This window comes from Siphateles boraxobius, unplaced genomic scaffold (genome assembly GCF_051911475.1).
Source record: "Siphateles boraxobius isolate OS27281-9 unplaced genomic scaffold, OSU_SipBor_1 18, whole genome shotgun sequence".
Classification (NCBI taxonomy): domain Eukaryota; kingdom Metazoa; phylum Chordata; class Actinopteri; order Cypriniformes; family Leuciscidae; genus Siphateles; species Siphateles boraxobius.
This window is the reverse complement of record NW_027508788.1, coordinates 10963511-10981515: the sequence shown is the minus strand read 5'-3', so window position 1 is coordinate 10981515 and position 18005 is coordinate 10963511. Positions and strand designations below refer to the sequence as shown.

Below are 18005 nucleotides of genomic sequence, written 5' to 3'. Positions count from 1 at the left end.
TTGGGCATTAAGCTCACCTTGCTGTGTCAAGAAATAAAAACACACATGGATGATACATTACAGAAATGTCTTTTTTGACCCCTTTTGTTTCTTTCATCCTGCCAGGTCAGCTGATGGGTTGAGCTGAGCAAATTACAGCCATCTACGTTTGTTCCTTGATACTAAATTGCTTTCTTGTCTTTTCTCTTCAAATGCAGGGTTGACAAGTCTACCATTAGCGCCCTTCGATCTCGGTGAGTACTCTCTCTCTCTACATCTTCTACAAAACCTGACAGCCCTGTGTCCTCCTATCTTTTCCTATCATGAAAAGAGGTAAACGAGAGACCCCAAATAAACTGCAGGCAGTGCTGCGCGTATAGGTTTACGTGACAAAATGCATAGTTCCTGTGCGAAAAGCAGCATCTGTTTGTGGCTTGTTACCTTTTTGTCTTTCAGCAGACATAAACTATGCTTCTTTTAGCCACTTTTAGGATTCAGATCACCTTTTTTGTTTCACAGGGTGGCCCATTTATTTACTGGAATGTCTCTCCTTGCATTTGTTTTCCCAATATCTCAACAAAACTCTTATGTGAATGTGTATGTTAAACACTTTATCATGTGATCCACCAGTCATGCAATGTAAAGTACTCGTTCTTGGTTCTTTTCGAGTTGAAGATGACCGAAAGTAATGATTTGTGGTTCAGTGAGTAAATCAGATGCTAATTATTAACCAACTCAGTTTGGTTGATTCATTAAAAAAATCTGATTCAAATTAGTAATTTGAATCGGACTATGAATTAAACCCACAATCAAGTAAACTTATCAAATAAATAAAATATTTAATGAAAAAAATCTCTTAATAACAATTAGTTTTATTGAAGAACACAGTTCATTCTAAAAGTTTCAAGATTGTGGCTAATTAAAATTGTAGCACAATTTCATATTTCAAGATGCATCACAATCATAAAGAATCGTAAGCCGTCTTTTACACCCTCTACCTTTAACTCTTTCATGCTGTTCGAATCATTGTAACCTGTTTTTACTTTTACTTCAATTTAACATCAATTTTTCCTTCTGACATTCATGACATCCTCCATACGCAATGTAAAATACTTTCAGTCTTATCATGTCTCTCATATAGGCTACACTCGTGTTTTGTCATGTAGGGTCATGTATTTGCCCCAGTAACCGCAGGATTTTCATTAGTAACAGCATGCAAGGGTTAATCTGTCCTGTCTTGCCATATTCACAAATTTGTCCTCCACCTGCTTACCATCCATCCGCTCATTCTCAGGGTTTGGCATATTATTCATATTCGCAGGTGCAACTGTAGCATTATAATCCTCACACACATACGCACACGAACAAACAGAGCTTTAAGATGCTGAAAGGCCCTGATGAAGTGGTTTTGCTAAGTGTTTAGAGCATCAGAGTGGAAAGCAGCTTCGCTCTGTTTGAGTGTATCACTGCATTACCCTGAATAGGGTCGTGACTGCAGATCACAAACATGGAAATGATCTGGTTCTGCCTGATATCGGCCTTCACAGGGCCAATTCATGGTTTGCTTTGAGGTGAATTGATGAAAGGCGAGGGTCATTAATATTTCCATTGTATTTGTAAGTGTTTGAAGGATGTTGTGGACCACGGATCTATTTTTAGATAACCCACTGGCAAGGAGAAAACTAGGGTCCTTTAATGTCTGTAGACTATCTGGTATTATATAATTTATCTGAATTAGCAAACCCTAAAGGACTAATTTTTTTAAACATAATGAAGAATGACACAAATTACTGCAAGTTCATTATTGTAATTTTAGTATTTTCTACCACAGTCTATGTTGCAAAGGCGAGAATGTAGGGGAAAAGTTGTCAAATCTGAATATTTCAGTATGATTCTTTCCTTTGTGAATTTATTAGTAATTATGACCATCGAAAGAATCAGATCATCAGTGACAACGAAAATCACACCTTCAACACATTATTCAAGACAAACAAGAAAATATTGCTTAATTTAAAATTTATATTTTTATGTAGTTATATTTTTCAACAATATTTATTTTCTGGCCAATACTGACAAGCCGATAATTATATTCATGTTATGGCAGATAACAGATAAAAAAACAATATTTAAATTCTATACTATTTTGTCTAAATAAATACAATTAAAACATTAAAAACTACAATTAATTGCATGAACAATTTCACTTGCATGAACAATTACATATCCAAAATCGACGTTACTAATTCATTTTAAATATATTTGCCTTAAACTTGCTGGTTTATGCTTGTTAGACTGGAAGACCATCATATCCATTCTGTTCAACATCAAAAGCTTTGTATTTCACTCTTGTCAACCAACAAACTGGTTGACTGCAGACGTCTTTTAGGAAGTAAGTTTAAGGTAGGGTAGGCAATTTCGGAGCGGCAAACAATAGCAAGCTAGCTTTGAAAGCATGAGATACAACTCTCCAAACCCACACCTCCTTCAAAACACATGAACCAACACAGAAGAGTCTGCAAATTGCCTCATGTCTCAAAGCACATAACATTACAATAATAATGAACGTAAATAAATTACAGAGCTCTTACTAATACCACCTGACTGCTGCATATTAATTTCGGCGTTGATAGTGTTGACATAGAAATGCCCAAATCTGATTCTGAGGACGTGAAAAGCTCCCGGTTGAACGTCATTCGTCATCCTGAGACCTCCACAGAATCTTCTAGTATTGATTGCTATCAGGATGTGAATACAATTTCAACCAGTATAACAAAAAAAAAATATTAAAAAAAAATTGCCTACCCTAACTTTAAGAGGCCTTGTGAAAAACCATGAGTATCCCATGCAAAAGACCACTACTGAAAATGTTTGATGGAGGTTTGTTATGTGCTGGTATTTTTAGAAATGCTGACTAACTTTGAGAGCCACAATCTAATGTGATGGATCATGCTAGCAACCAGATGGAGAGGTAACAGGTGGGATCTCCACATCTAACCAATCACCCACTGTTCAGTTCTGCTTGGAAGGGTGTGGACGAGTGTTTGTCTCTGCATACACACACATATGTTTCACGTATCAAGACTTAGCAGGATAGGGAGGTTTGTGCTTACGCAATGCAGACCACATGTGTTAGCTTGTTTGCAAGTGTCATTTAAGCATGATAAGCTAACAAGAGATACAGTATGTATTTCTTCGTCATGAAAAACAAAATTTGCATTCTCTGAGGCGTTAATTATATATGCACAATGTGATATCAGGAAATAATTTACAAGCTGTTCGCTCTGATTTGGAACATGCATGGCAACATGTGAAGGTCACACATGGTGTCAAGATCATTAGAGAGCGTTTACCACCTTAAGCACTTCTTCAAGGGATGATCTGTGTATTTCTGAACCTCTGTGTTGACATGCCTGTCAGTCACATTATATTGTTCTGATGGCATGCATTTGGGAATACAATTTTTAGTAAAGCAGGTTTGTTTGATATTTTTTATATCAGTTTATTTATTTATTATTATAATAATAATAATTAGCTTTTTAAAATTAAAATTATATAAAAATACAAAATGAAAAAAGGGCATATTTGGGAAAAGTGGACAAAAAAGAAAACAGAAATAAAAAATCATGATAGATAAATAATATAATTAAACAATATAATTTAAAAATTAAATATTATTATTACTGCTGTTTGTTGTTGTTATTTAATTATTTAAAACTGATAAAGCTGTTTCCCCCAAAGTATTTTCTTTTTCTTTCTATTAATTATGCATATATAATGCACTATAAAGATATGCTATTCATAATCCCATTTAAAACAGAGTCTGTAATACTAAGATGTTTTTTTTTAAATGTTGAAATGCTTTCTCCTTTCCTATTTTTGAACTTCCGAGTTGACATGCCTATCATTCACGTTATATTAGCACAGACACACATAAGTGAATTTGACAGATGAAGTAAGTCTAAGAGCGCTTGACGTGCATGTTAGACATGCCAGATCTGCTCTCTGATAGGAGGTTTTGGTGTCACAATGTGTGTGTTATTGTGTCTGTGTGTCTTGGTGTTAGTTTTGCTCAAAATTATTGACACAAGTCACATATTAAATATTAAAGTATGTTAAATATTCAACTTTTGATGCCATATTATTTATTCAGAAGCTCACGGTAGTTTGTGTAATGTGTTACATCAGTCCATTAATATCCTTCTTCCCTAAACCTGCTGGTGTGTGTGTGTGTGTGTGTGTGTGTGTGTGTGTGTGTGTGTGTGTGTGTGTGTGTGTGTGTGTGTGTGTGTGTGTGTGTGTGTGTGTGTGTGTGTGTGTGTGTGTGTGTGTGTGTGTGTGTGTGTGTGTGTGTGTGTGTGTGTGTGTGTGTGTGTGTGTGTGTGTGTGGCGCATAATCAAAATGAGTGAACAAAGCAGACAGGGATACTAGGGTGTCTGGGAGATTTTCAACGTCCCCTCCCTAGCCCCCCACCTCCATCTCTCCATCTTTCTCTCTCCGTCTCTCTCTCTCTCATGATAAAGTGTAGTGCTTTGTACTTGTGGAGCATCTAAACCCTTAGAGTGTGGTTGTGTAATCTGTTGCCAGTGTGTGCTTCACGTTCTGGCTATTATTTCAACTGTTGGTAAGAACTGGAGACTCATTAACTTCACGTTGCCTTCAAAATGCCTCGGAGACTCTGGTGAGTTCAGTTCTCATTTGACTGTAATTTAGAACATTTGACTGTATTTGTGTTTGTAATGTATTTCGATGCATGTAGCAAAATTGCGTAAAATAAGTGTTTCTATATGGTGTTTCTTCTTAGTTAGCAAGAATATAATGCATAAAACTCTTGTTTTATGGTGTCTTGTTTAAAATAGAATTTATATGGTCCATTCAAAATGTGATTTTAAAATACATGCAGAGCGCTGTATGTGATGTTTCTATGGTGTGGATTAGCTTTGGCTGCACGAGAGGAGGTTGGGAAGTATTCTATGCAAGTCATTTTCGAAGGATTATGGAAGTATTACATAAGCTGACACTACATTCTGACAGTTTCAGTAAGTGGCTCAGTGCTGCTGGTGTTTCTTTGGGTGTCATTCATCTCGGTTTCCAGTGATGAAAGTATAATCCGTTACTGTCTGTAAAGCTTGTCACAAGCTATGGTTTCCTCCTGCTCTGTCCCAACCGGGAATAACTTCCTCACTCTAGCTATGATGTTGCATGTTTTTGTTGTTGTTGTTGTTTGTAGATTTAGCATGATTTAAAATGTTGCTCAAGATAACCACTTATTCTGATGGTATGCATTTGAGAAGACAATTTTTAGTAAAGCAGTTTTTTTGTTTGCTATTTTTATATATTAATCATATAATATGACAACAAAATATAAAATAATAAAAAAAAAATAGTGATAAGGAAAAGAAGAAGGGATTTTGGGGACAACTATGGAAAAAGAAAACACAAAATAATAATAAATATAATAATTGATAAAAATATTAATAACAATTAAACATTATAAATAAAATAATAATTATTATTGTATCATTGTTTTGTCTCTCCGGTGTTGTCCCCAAAATATTTCCTTTTTTCATGTGAAAATATGTATATGTAAAGGTAGGTGTAGTGTCCTTTTGTCACAAATGGTTGCAGGAAGAAGCCTGACAATGAAGAATTAGATGCAAACAGTCTTTAATGGTATCCCCGGGTAATATAAACTTAAGGCTGGCAAGGAAACACAACCGTAGTATAGACGAGCCCAGACAAAACTCAAATGAAAAACAAGGACATAAATACAAATATCAAACAAGGTGATTAACGACAAATAGCTGAACAGAATGTCGAAATCAAATTAGTAACTATGGTGACAAACAACACAGAGCCGTGACAGTGCGCCCCCTCCCGAAGAGGCGCGACCTTGCACTGACAAGTGGAGGACGGGAATTCAGGAGGGCTGACGACTGATTTAAACCAAGGTGGTGAAAATGGTGGGAGAAGCCCGGAGCAGGGGAAGCCAGCTGTAATCCCAGAGTCCAGTCAGGATGGAAACCCATGGCAGCGTCGAAGGAGCGAGGAGCCATGACGTGATTCCCTTGACATGGCCATGGCGATGATCAAATGCAACAGAGCCGATGGTGGTGGAGCCCTAGGCACAGACGGAGAGCCAATGTTCCAGAACGACACCGGAGGCCACGACGAAGCTGCAAGCATTGACCCCCCCCCAGGGTGCAGAGAGCTGTCAAGAGAGCTGAGGTGGAACCGGAGCAATCGAGGGTTGTGGCGACGCTTGAGGTAGGGCGGAACCAGACAGAGCCGTAGGGGTGAAGGGTCGGAGCACAGCAGACGCCTCGTAGGTTTGTGCCGTAGGCATGGTGATGTCTGACCGAGGCGGATTCGGTAGGTAAAGGGAGCACGGTGCAGCCGTAAGCCCGATGGACCCTGGTGGAGCCGAGGGAGTCAGTGTGATCGGCCGAGCTGAAGTGACGGGATCAGTGGTCCCAGGCGTAATCAGGGGATCCACGTGTCCAGGAGTAGCTGGCTCACGGAAGGCCTGAGGTGGATCCATCCCACTGTGGATGAGGAGAAACAGAGGGGCTGACGGGAGACAGCGGAGACTGGGTAGAAGGACTGGCTGAGGTCTGGAGTAGGGCTGTCAAAATTGCTCAAAAATGACGTTCGAATATTCCATCTACAAAAACACATATATGACAAATTAATACAAAGAGACATAACTACTTGTATAGGTAGTTTATTTAAGTTTAAACATATTTGACAACGTATTATCTACACAAAAACAAGTAAATCAACTAATGGCCAAGACCGCAGAGCTCACTAGGGCTCGCTCGCTCACTCGCAGGCACTCTTTCTCTCTCTCGCCCTCACGCCCTCTGCGCATAACGGTTTAAATGAAGAACAACAATAAACAGATGTTGAGTGCTGATCAAGAGTTTTGTGCACACAATTTAAGGTTGCGACTTTTTCGAGATGTGACCTCATGTTGCTAGTGGTCGAATGGTATGCTAACTGTATCTTACATAGCTTGCATACTACTTTATCTCGCGGCTACTTCCAGTCCAGACATGAATTTTTAGATTTTTTGAAATCCCTTTCTCTGCTGCAGTCGAGTTTATATATATACAGTATATATATTCTGTTTATGTATAAAGTGTATAGTACCAGTAAAAAAATTGTAGGCCTACACACGAATGGGAAAGTGTTACCAAACTTTTGACTGGTAATGTACTATAATATACACATAAATAATATTGCTACTGTATTATCATATACACACAAATAATATCAGCCGATATATCGATATCGGGCCTTTTTTACTCCCTAATACCCCCAAAAATTCATATCGGTCGGTCTCTAATTTGAAGGTTGAGCAGCGAGCTCTTTGGTCATATTGAGAATGATGTGATTGCAAGCAGATTGAGTTAAAGACCCATCACTTTGCGCCATTTAGAGTTGACAGCACTTTGTATTTCATGATTACACCTTTAAAGCGTATAATGCATTAGCCTATACAAATTTAAAAGGCATACATTTTGATCTTGATTGCATTATTCATTAAACTTGATTCATTAAACTAATCTAACTTTTACTTTCTAAAGATATACCTAGGTAATAGGTAAATATTACGCTGTAATGAATGCAGTGATTACAGGAACTAACTGAATATCAGGGGTATTTTAGTGTTTTAAAATGCATTACAAGCTTCATATAAAAATGTAACTTTTTTTCATTTCTTTGTATTTTAGTCTGTTCTCTACTTAAAGTGAGCTTCTACTTTTTCACTAGCTTCTTATATTCAACCAGATTTCATCCTCACTTTTAGTGCACTTGACACTTTGTATTTATCCTTTGACTGCTGGTCCTCAGTAGAGTAGACAGAGCCTCTTCCACATCACTGCTCATTCCTCCACTTCCTCTCTCTATCCCTCCATCTCCTACAGGAGCCGTGCTTGTCTGATAAAAAATAAATGTGTAGCTGGAAGATTGAGATCCTTTCATAGGGAACAGTTACACAACTGCACCACTTATAGCAAAGAACTTGATTTTCTACTGAAATAAATTGTTGAGATTTGGTTCAGATTTTGTTCTTTTTCATAACCTTTAAAAATAATACAACACTAAGTGTGCCTGTATGTTTGCCAGCATGGTGTGTGTGTGTGTGTGTGTGTGTGTGTGTGTGTGTGTGTGTGTGTGTGTGTGTGTGTGTGTGTGTGTGTGTGTGTGTGTGTGTGTGAGTGTGAGTGTGTGTGTGTGTGTGTGTTTGTGTGTGTGTGTGTGTGTGTGTGTGATTGTGATCTAGTTAAATTTCATTCCCTCTACACCTCAGTTTCACATGGCATAATAGATGATTGAAGCTCATTTCTGATGGAGGCAGTTAGGCTAAAGACAGCAGCTGCTGCTGAGAAATCTCATTGTCATGTTGCAAAACTGTTATTTAAAAAAAGGAATTAGACTTATCTCAAACTGAACCCTGCTCTGCATACTAATGCAACTTTCACTTTCATTACTTGTATGAGACTTTAGACTGTTTTGTTTTTAAGCTGAATTTGTGAAGACACAAGTAGAGGAACTGCAGATAACCAAATACTTTTTAGACGATGCACTCCTATTACTTATGAATGAGAGAAAGAGCATTTATTAGACAGTTTATGTCAGATTTTGTTTCTGATTTGAAACATGTCGGTGTGTAAGCATTTTTTGAGATTTCAGGATATCCCCATTCAAGTATAGGAGTTGGTCTTGGATGCCTGAAATACCCACCCTGAGGTGTTGCAAATTTGGCCGTCATGTGAACAGACTTTCCTTGACTTAACAGTGCTCTTTATTTCAAAGCAGTCAAATGTGAACCCCGGCGGATTGCATGATATTAGAGGTTTCACATGGCATGCAGCACAGCCTGTAGAGAGCCAATGTCCAACCACGTTATTTGACTGATCAGATCTTTCTTGGTCATGTAAATACCTGTTGGCTACAATGAGCATGGTCTGTTTATATAGAATGAAAATAAATACTATAAAATAATTTATACATTATGTTTTTTACAGCACCATATATTGTCGAAATATCACCACTAGAGGGCCTTACATTCATATTATACTGAACTGTAGGCAGAACCTGAAGTTTAACATGTGACTGGATCAACTTCTTTGTTGATCCTGGAACAACATCCCAATCAACCAATCAAATTTGAGGGACAAGTTTACAGTTTATGTCAAGTTTTGGCTCACAAGCAGGGTTAGCTGCTTCTACATAAGGAAGGGATAACTTATGGGTAGGGTTAGGTTTTGGGAGGTTAGGGAAATGGTTAGTATCGGACAGGAATATTGTTCCAGGATCAATAAAAAATCTGGAGCCAGGAAAGCGTCTTACTCTGCAAATCAGGACGCGCGTACTTTATCCTGGGTTGAATGCAATTTTATAGGAACAAATTTAAACATTTCATTATGATAAGACATGTAAAAAAAAATTATACTCTAGATTTGCTACATCTAAAAGGTTTCCTCCATTTATATTCATAACCCAGTCTTTAGTATTTGTACATGTGCAGACAGTGGCTTGCATTGGCCTGAGCTTCTGAAGGCATTTCAACAGCTGTCTATGATTCTATTCTAACTCTTTGTGTGTCGTAGTACCATTAAATTGAGTGGCGTGTTAATCAGAACACACATTGTGCACTTCCTGACAGAAGGATGTGCAGTGTAGCGTCCCAGCCTCTCTGGCACAGACAGCTGATGTAAATGAACAGCATTTCAATTAGAAGCTATTGTGTTCGCAGCAGTACTGTGTCGGTGGATATTGGCGCATATCATTTTCTTTCTTATTTTACCTCTTGATTTGCTGTCCTCTGTTTTTATGCCTTCTTGTTGCTCTCTTTCCATCCATCCATCCATCTCTCTCTCTCTCTCTCTCTCGTCCTTCCACTTCTCGCAGTTGAGATGACTGCAACTCATTTTTGACAGAAGTCAACAGATGCACCTTATTTTGAAATGTTTCAGATCAAAGCAGGACAGTGTACATCAGCGCAGTGGGGGACAGACACGGTGCAACAGAGACGGAAAGAGCAGATAAAAAGACAGAGGTAAAGTCCAGAGAAAAGGTCAGGAGGAGAGTGAGTGAACAGATGGAGGAGTGGTGGAACAGCACGTACCAAAGGGGTTGTGCTTTCCAAAAAGCCTTAAGTATTAAGTACAGTGGTTCGTTGTCGTACAACAACCCACTAGTCAGGTATATTACTAATTTTTGTCTTTAACGCATGCAGACAGTGTTAGAGGAGGCTGACGGCATAAAGACTTGTTACTAAACAGAGAATAGATATTCAATCTCGGCTCCCACATATTAAGCTCTGTTGAAGGCTGTCTCCATTTGAAGGATCCTTGGAAGTCAGCCTTCCTTTCGCATCCTTCACTCGGCTTATTTTGAAGGATGCCTCATCAGATGTATCCCTTGAGTCCCCCATTCAGTTACAATCCTTTGCACAAATTCCCAGTAATGATTGATGAATGATAAAAAATAAACATTGACAGTTAATCAGAATCCATCCAACTTCAACATTATCGTCCCTTGGTGTGGACCCAAGTATTAATAAAACTTAGCCCTATATTTCTTTGTCCATTTATAATTATCATGAAGGGACAAAGAGATGCATTAAGCTTTATCTGATGTGATGTATGAAATATCAAACTTCATCTGGCCTCTGGGAACAAGATGCCGTTTGCTACCAAGCTGATATAATAAATGTGTTTTGGTACACAGTGTCATAATAGAGGGCAAATGCTTACAAAACACGTCAAAGGCAACACAGAGAGAGACGTCTGCACCAACCTTATACATTCAGCTTCTGTGCTTGTGCTAGAGCAGCATGTTCTGGGGTTTTAATGAAAAAAAAACATGAAAAGGAGAGGGGGGGGGGGCATGCATGAACTACATATGAAGCCAATGCCAGTCTGTGTGGCATCCCTGCTGAGAAGAGAAGGGCAGACAGAAACCTGTAGACTTCAGATATTTACCCACTCAAATCTCAGTTGCTGTTGTCACGTTTTAGGATAAAGTGCTCTTGTACTCTGTCTGTGTCAGGGAACTAAGAAATATCTTTAATAAAAACCAGGAACGAAAACTACACAAACAAACTAAGAGATAAGTCAACGAGAGATAATGAGCAGAAGGCTTAAATACACAGGGAATGATGATTAACGGGAACAGCGGACAGGTGTGAACTAGAAATCTTGACAACTAATGATGAACTCAACACAGGAAAATCAGACATGGGCTGCATCCGAAATCCCATACTATACTACTGTATAGTAGGCGAAAACAGTATGTGACAAAAGAAGTAAGTCCGAATTAACAGTATAAAAGAGTAGGCGGCTTATTCACCATGGTAAAATGAATCATTTTAATGAATGTAATGCATGTATGAATCCACACAAAACAAATGACCCTCGATGGCCCGGCAGATCTGTGGACTTGAATACTAAGCATGCGGCTCTGATTGTGCATCTTCATGTCCATTAGCTGTCAGTTATCATTGCACATCTTATGTATTTTCAATTGTGGTAACAACTCTGATGATGGAAAGATACAGTCCACTTCCTCACACATTTCGTATTACAAAAATATTACAAAATAATTCACCTTAACATTTTGTAAATATTTGAAAAGTGCAGGCTAATATTTATCTGATGCAGTTGTGAATGTGCCTAATTTCTAATATGTATCTTGCACTTTCTGTAAGTGTGGTATACCTTGGTGTTACATTAATTTTTTTAAACGTTCAAGACAAATCCCTTTTTTGGATCTGTGAATTATAAATTACTATCTGACATAAAATAAACTTAGTATGACAATAACTGAACATGATCATTTTGATATTTAATACATTTTAGTAAAAATATTTTATTTGATGCCCAAAAGCATGATTTAAAGCTACAATGTGTAAGATTTTTGTAATAAAATATCCAAAAATCACTTGCACAGTTTGATATATTTCCTGCAGTTGTCTACTTACAATGTTCCAAAAGTTCCCAAAGATTTTTAATTTCAGAGAAATTCCAATTTAAAAAAATGGCTTGTCCCTGTTCACTTGTCTCCAGTCAATGACGTAATATCCGCGTTTTCCCTGGTTTCCGCTCGTACTGCCATAGTAACCATGGCGACAGACGTGGACAACTACACTATGTCTAGCGGCACGCTCACGCTGTTGTTGTTTTGTTCGAACATTATGGACCATAGCAAGCAGACTTTGGGACAAAAGGAGAACTAAAACGAGGATCAATATCAGCGTTTTCGAGATGCCGAGAGCTCCGCATCCGTGACAAACTTTGACTTGACAGAGACACCACTCTTGCATGTACTTTATTAGGCAGGTGAGCAAATGTACATAAAACTAATCAATGTTATATAGCTCAACATGTTGAAATGTTAGAATATGATCAGTGTGTTATTCTAATGTTGATCTAGCTTACTGCTAGTCTCATACAGACAAACTAACACATAGAATAACATTATAACTTTCAACACACTCAAATGCTGTTTAGTGTGATAGTGTAGACCAAGTGATAATGAAATGTCCTTATTCCTTTATATCCGCGGGACTCTATATCTGTCTCTCGTGAGCAATCGCTCCCTGCTTCATATCACTGTCATGTTAAACACATCAGTGTATTCACTCATCCATAAACATTATTAGATCCATCAGCATGACAAGTTCCATCATCAACCTACGCCTTTTTTATTTTAAGAAGTTAGCGACCCCTATTGGTGAAAAAAATTACATATTGTAGCTTTAAAAGCATATTTAGCTGTGTCCATCATTTTGCTAACAACCCTGTTAGTGAATTATTTTCACCATTGCAAAAACTCAAAAATCAAATAGTCTTTTAATGTCATTATGTCAGTCAATTATAGACAGCAGAGTGTGTCATTCTTGTTTTGTAAAGAAATTTTACAAAAGCAAACTTATAATGCTGCCTGTTGGTAGTGTTTTTAAGGCCATTGTTTTAGTGACAAAGGGGGTTTGTTGGTTGACAACCTTTGCTGGTGTTATGGAAGAAAAAGTTGATTTGAGTCATGAATGAAGTGTTTAGTAGTTGTAGTCCATGTTAGTGCTGTGCAAAACTGAAATTTGGTTAGGAGAACTGTGTGAAGAGATTTGGAAAAGAGATCTAAGTATTGAGAAATGTGTCTCGGCAATTGTAAAAAAAAACAAAAAAGAAAAAGCTTATTTTGCTTAAAATTATAGTTGTTTAATGTATCTGCAATCGTATACATCCTGGTGACACCCACACCTTAAAATTGCCGCATTTTATGATTTGCTCACGTGAAAATATCATCTCCACTCCCACCTAACATTCCTTATCTCACACATTACAGTGTGTTACAGTGCGTAACTCCTGTGAGAACCGCTCTTTGTCACTTTAGCGCTGTCTGGCGGCTTACACGATACAACTGAAATCTCCTGTTTTTAAAGAATAGCACCCTCAGTATGATTCAGTATCATTTTACCACATCTCATGAGCCAAAGTGCTCAAATCATCCAGTGCACATCAAGAATCAGTTGTGTTTCATGACTGTTTTTGGAATGAGCCTGTATTGCTCATTATATTGCACACTATATATTTTTACACTTGTTTTACTGAAATATTTGTCTGGCAGCCATTAATCTGTGACACACAGCTCTTGATGAGTCTGAATGTCTCATCATAGAGCGATTTCTTTCAGCTATAGCAAATCCCCCAAAGCATTTAATGCTCTTTGTGTTACGGAAACCGTTTTGCTCACACACACACTTTCTCTTGTTGCTCGAAATTGTAACAAGTAGGAGCGGATTTCCACAGCAGGTGAAATTAAATGCTGAAAAATTGGCTTATAATTGCAGTGAGTATAAACAGCCCTCAAAAATCCTTCTGTAGAGTTTCTGTAAAGACATCACAGCTTCAAAATATAATAGAAACATATATCAAACATCACTCTTTTATGAATTATAATATAGATTCCTTAAAGTCACCCGGTAGTCAATAATTGTATCCCTTAAAACCCATTTTTGATCGCCAAAATGACATATTTCTTGTGAAAAAAATTCTTCGTGCCTTAAAATAGCTTGAATGCAACTCTACACCCTTGCTTCATTTAGTATACGTGGATCTATGAATATGCTAATTAGCCCCACCTCCCGTCACTCACACCAGCTCAGAGATTCACTCAGCCAACTTACTGAGGTAAACGCTGCACAATGGTATAGTATGGCTCTTTACAACGTCGGACACATAACGGTAATTAATATGATTAGCCTTTTGGTTAACTATGTTATCAAACAGCTAATAATGTGTTGCTAATGTTACAAAAACCATGTTCCCGTTCGCCATCTCAGTCTGCCTTCTAACAATCATCAGAAATGCTTTGAACAACTCAGAACGTCAGTGGAGAAAGTTATAGTTCATCGTAGTATCGTAATATATATCTATATTGCTAAATCAACCCGATTTTCTATATTAACAGAAAAATATACCAGGATAACCTGGCCAGACCCCCCTTGCTAGTTTGCTGTAATTGATATGCTAAAGCCCGCCCCCTCGTGACGTGATTGGCTACAATCTTGGTAGTTTGTGATGTCAGAAACACCAGAAATTTCAAACTGCGTTTTTGAGACTCTTTGGTTCACCGCAGTTTCAAAGATAAAATACTCAGCAATGGTGTTGACTTATGAATTTGCACATGGTTTGTCTTAAAGCATATTAAAAACACCACATAGACATATAAACAACATATAAAAACTTGATTTTCACCACAGGGGGACTTTAAGTTAGAATTCTTATCTAGGACAACATGAATGTAATTGGTATTTTGTTCAGGATTTAGTGTCTTTTCAGATACTGAGAAAGGTTAACTCAACATTAAAGAGATTGAGAGTCTCTTCACAGATAAAAATGTGCCTACAGGGCAGTAACAAAATACACAAACACACACACACACACACACACACACCATGTAATCGCTGTATCGAATGAAGGAAAAGAGCTTGAATAGCAATAATTCAAAACTGTGAGCTTTCTAGACATATATAATACAAAGTGACAAACAGAAAAAAGGAAAAAACAGTTATACAAGTATAGTGTATATGTGTGTGTGTGTGTGTGTGTGTGTGTGTGTGTGTGTGTGTGTGTGTGTGTGTGTGTGTGTGTGTGTGTGTGTGTGTGTGTGTGTGTGTGTGTGTGTGTGTGTGTGTGTGTGTGTGTGTGTGTGTGTGTGTGTGTGTGTGTGTGTGTGTGTAGTGAGAAAAAGAGTGGTAAATAGTGGAAATGTCTTCATAGAAAGCAGAGGTTAAGCAATCAAAGCTCCTTAATCGAGAATAAGGTGTCAAAGTGAAATGCCATTTGAGAGGGCGGGTGAGAGAGAGAGAGAGAGAGAGAGAGAGAGAGAATGAGAGGTATTCACAGTGAAGGATGCACACATACAGTCTGTGCTGGCGAGGACAGCACTTCATCTTTGGAGATTGTGACGATGCAGATTCAGCCGTAGCTGGTGTCTGTGTGATGTGACAGGAGACTGAGACTGACCCTGAGGTTTGGCCATGTCTGAGTTCAGGTCCAGGGTGCGCTGTCGGAGAGCAGGTGTCCGTGCTGCTGTTGCTCTTATCGGACTCCTCCACCGCTCACGCAAACGGTGTGAGAGACAGAGACTGAAGGAGACGGACAGCCAGTGGTGGGTGAATGTCATTTGAGGTTGTATATGTCTGTAGCCTATGTGGAGGAGAGGGTCAAACGCGTGTGTGTGTGTGTGTGTGTGTGTGTGTGTGTGTGTGTGTGTGTGTGTGTGTGTGTGTGTGTGTGTGTGTGTGTGTGTGTGTGTGTGTGTGTGTGTGTGTGTGTGTGTGTGTGTGTGTGTGTGTGTGTGTGTGTGTGTGTGTGTGTGTGTGTGTGTGTGTGTGTGTGTGAGAGAGAGAGAGGTCAGAACATTTATATGCATTATTATATAAGTTTGTAGTCGAATCAACACTATGGTTCACAGATCAGTTTTAGGATTCTGTAACACAAAGTTTGGCTTGAAATTGAAACTGAATATTTTGGAGAACTTGAGCTCAATTAATTTTAGGCCTACATGTCCTGCACACTTTATAAGCTAATTGTGCTTAGTGATTTGTAATGCTCTCTGACCAAAAACAAGGGAATTTTGAATAGCTTAATGATTTTATAAAAAATATAACTAATAGTAATAATTGGTAATGGTGATTAATGGAAGCAAATTGTTCAGCGTTGTATAGAAGTCATATTTTGCTCCAGTACTGTCCATGATTGATTTTAAAGTATTTACTTATAACATTATCATTCAACCTAACTTTTAAAATCTTGATTTCAGAATCAGAATTAATTTACCAGCAGATTGATTAATGAATATTTATGAGAGGAAATGTGCCCTTCTGTGATGGAGAGATAAAGACTGTCAAAAAGATAGACAGACAGATTTGTTTTGGCTGGTGACATATAGTGCTAAACTTGATATTACACTGATTATTTTATTCTACAAAAGTATATTTTGTGAAATTATGAAATTACCTAATCACTCTTGCTGAGTTGTCAAAGAAAGGTGTTTTCATGTTGACTAAAATGACAGACAATAAGCTGTTCGCATCCTTCCAGAGGTGTGAAGATAATTCTCCTGGTCAGGATGTGTTTATTTCATTTGGTGCCAATTATTCAGTATATCTTCTTGTGATTTTTGGAACAAATATGAGCTAAACTAGACATTTTTATGTACATGCAGACTGGATTAATTTGGCTAGTTTTGGGAATGTTGAGTATGTGAGAGAAATACCTCGTCAAGCATAATGAGCGATATGTCACTTTCAGGCCTAATACGAATATATTGATGGATTTATGGGATCTATTTACAGAGAGCTTATGAAGGATTGGTTGGGTATTTTTAGAGCCTTGTTCATTTCTCTCTCCATCCTCCCCTTGCTCCCCCTTTCTGTCTGCTTCTCTATCCGTACCTCACTTATGACGAGGAAGGTGGAGCGCAAAGGAAAATTAATCTTGAACAGGAGTGCCTAGATCCTCTACCTGTCAGCCTCCAATCCAGAGAGCTCATTTAAAGAACAAATTGCCCATCTTTGGCCCATTTTTTATTGATGATCTTGAAATCATCATGTGATGGTCAAATCAGAGAGGTACATTCCCAAAGAGTAAAAGGAGAACGAGGCAATGGGCTTTTAGTGAGGATCCTGTCTGTGAGAAGATGACACTGCAGACCACCCTACAGAATTCAATAGTCAGCTTTTAAAGGTGCACTCAGTATTATTTGTTTATGTTTCGCTAGCCAATTGGGCTATTATACAGCATCATGTAAAGGCAATCATTTTCAGTCATGGTTAAATTATCCCACCAAAAAAAGAATCATTATAATAACAAAAAGAATGAGTGCACCTTTAAGATTTGTAAATTGAAATAATGTATATGTATTTTCATTCATTAGTGACTGTATATTTGACCTTTTAATGTTATTTTAAAAGTGTGTAATGGCGGTGATGATGTCACTGTGTTGCAGGAAGCAGGAGTTTCTGACCATCTCCAATGTGCCCCTGGAAGACTGCCCCCCCTCTCCCCCCAGAACCGCCCCTCCCGCCATGAAGGTAAGCGGCACGTCTGCTCTCAGGGCCTGTTATGATTCAGCACTGAAAGGGGATTTGCTCAGAGAGCTTACAGCTGCAAAAAGGCATGGAGTCAAGCATAACATTTCATAAATAGTTCATTATAAAGCAGAAATTATTGACTCATTTGGTTTAGGCAGATAAAACCATCTTTACTCCCTCTCTCCCGAAGATAAGACCCCAGCATAAACCTGTAGCTGGTGATGTACCCTACTTACCCAGTAGACCATGACTTCAGACATCATCCCCTAGGTAGTCTATATGTTCCTCAAAGGTGGAAGAAAGGAAGAGTAAACTCGTCTATATTACAATAGTCACATGTATAGTGAGATTCATTTTAGTTATGTTCTGATGTGAACATAAATTACATGTTCCAACTTGCCACACAAAAACAAC

At 38.2% G+C, this 18005-nt stretch overlaps 2 protein-coding genes across 8 annotated transcripts in view; both read left to right on the top strand.

Annotated features, from left to right (window-relative positions):
• tpst1l (tyrosylprotein sulfotransferase 1, like) overlaps nt 1-5180 on the top strand; it is a 72443-nt gene extending 67263 nt beyond the window's left edge. The window contains exon 4 of the transcript XR_013204950.1: nt 5168-5180. The gene's annotated coding sequence lies outside the window, so the exon portion shown is untranslated. The remainder of the gene's footprint in view (nt 1-5167) is intronic.
• Nucleotides 1-18005, top strand: part of rap1gap2b (RAP1 GTPase activating protein 2b) — a 40621-nt gene that overhangs the window by 7240 nt on the left and 15376 nt on the right. For 4 of the 7 annotated variants that reach the window (XM_077233518.1, XM_077233520.1, XM_077233522.1 and 1 more), the window contains exons 2-3: nt 198-233; nt 17507-17591. In XM_077233518.1, the coding sequence (XP_077089633.1) occupies nt 198-233; nt 17507-17591 (121 nt within the window). Of the gene's footprint in view, nt 1-197; nt 234-4348; nt 4659-17506; nt 17592-18005 lie in introns of those variants that run through there. The other 3 variants (XM_077233521.1, XM_077233524.1, XM_077233525.1) reach the window with 3 other exon arrangements.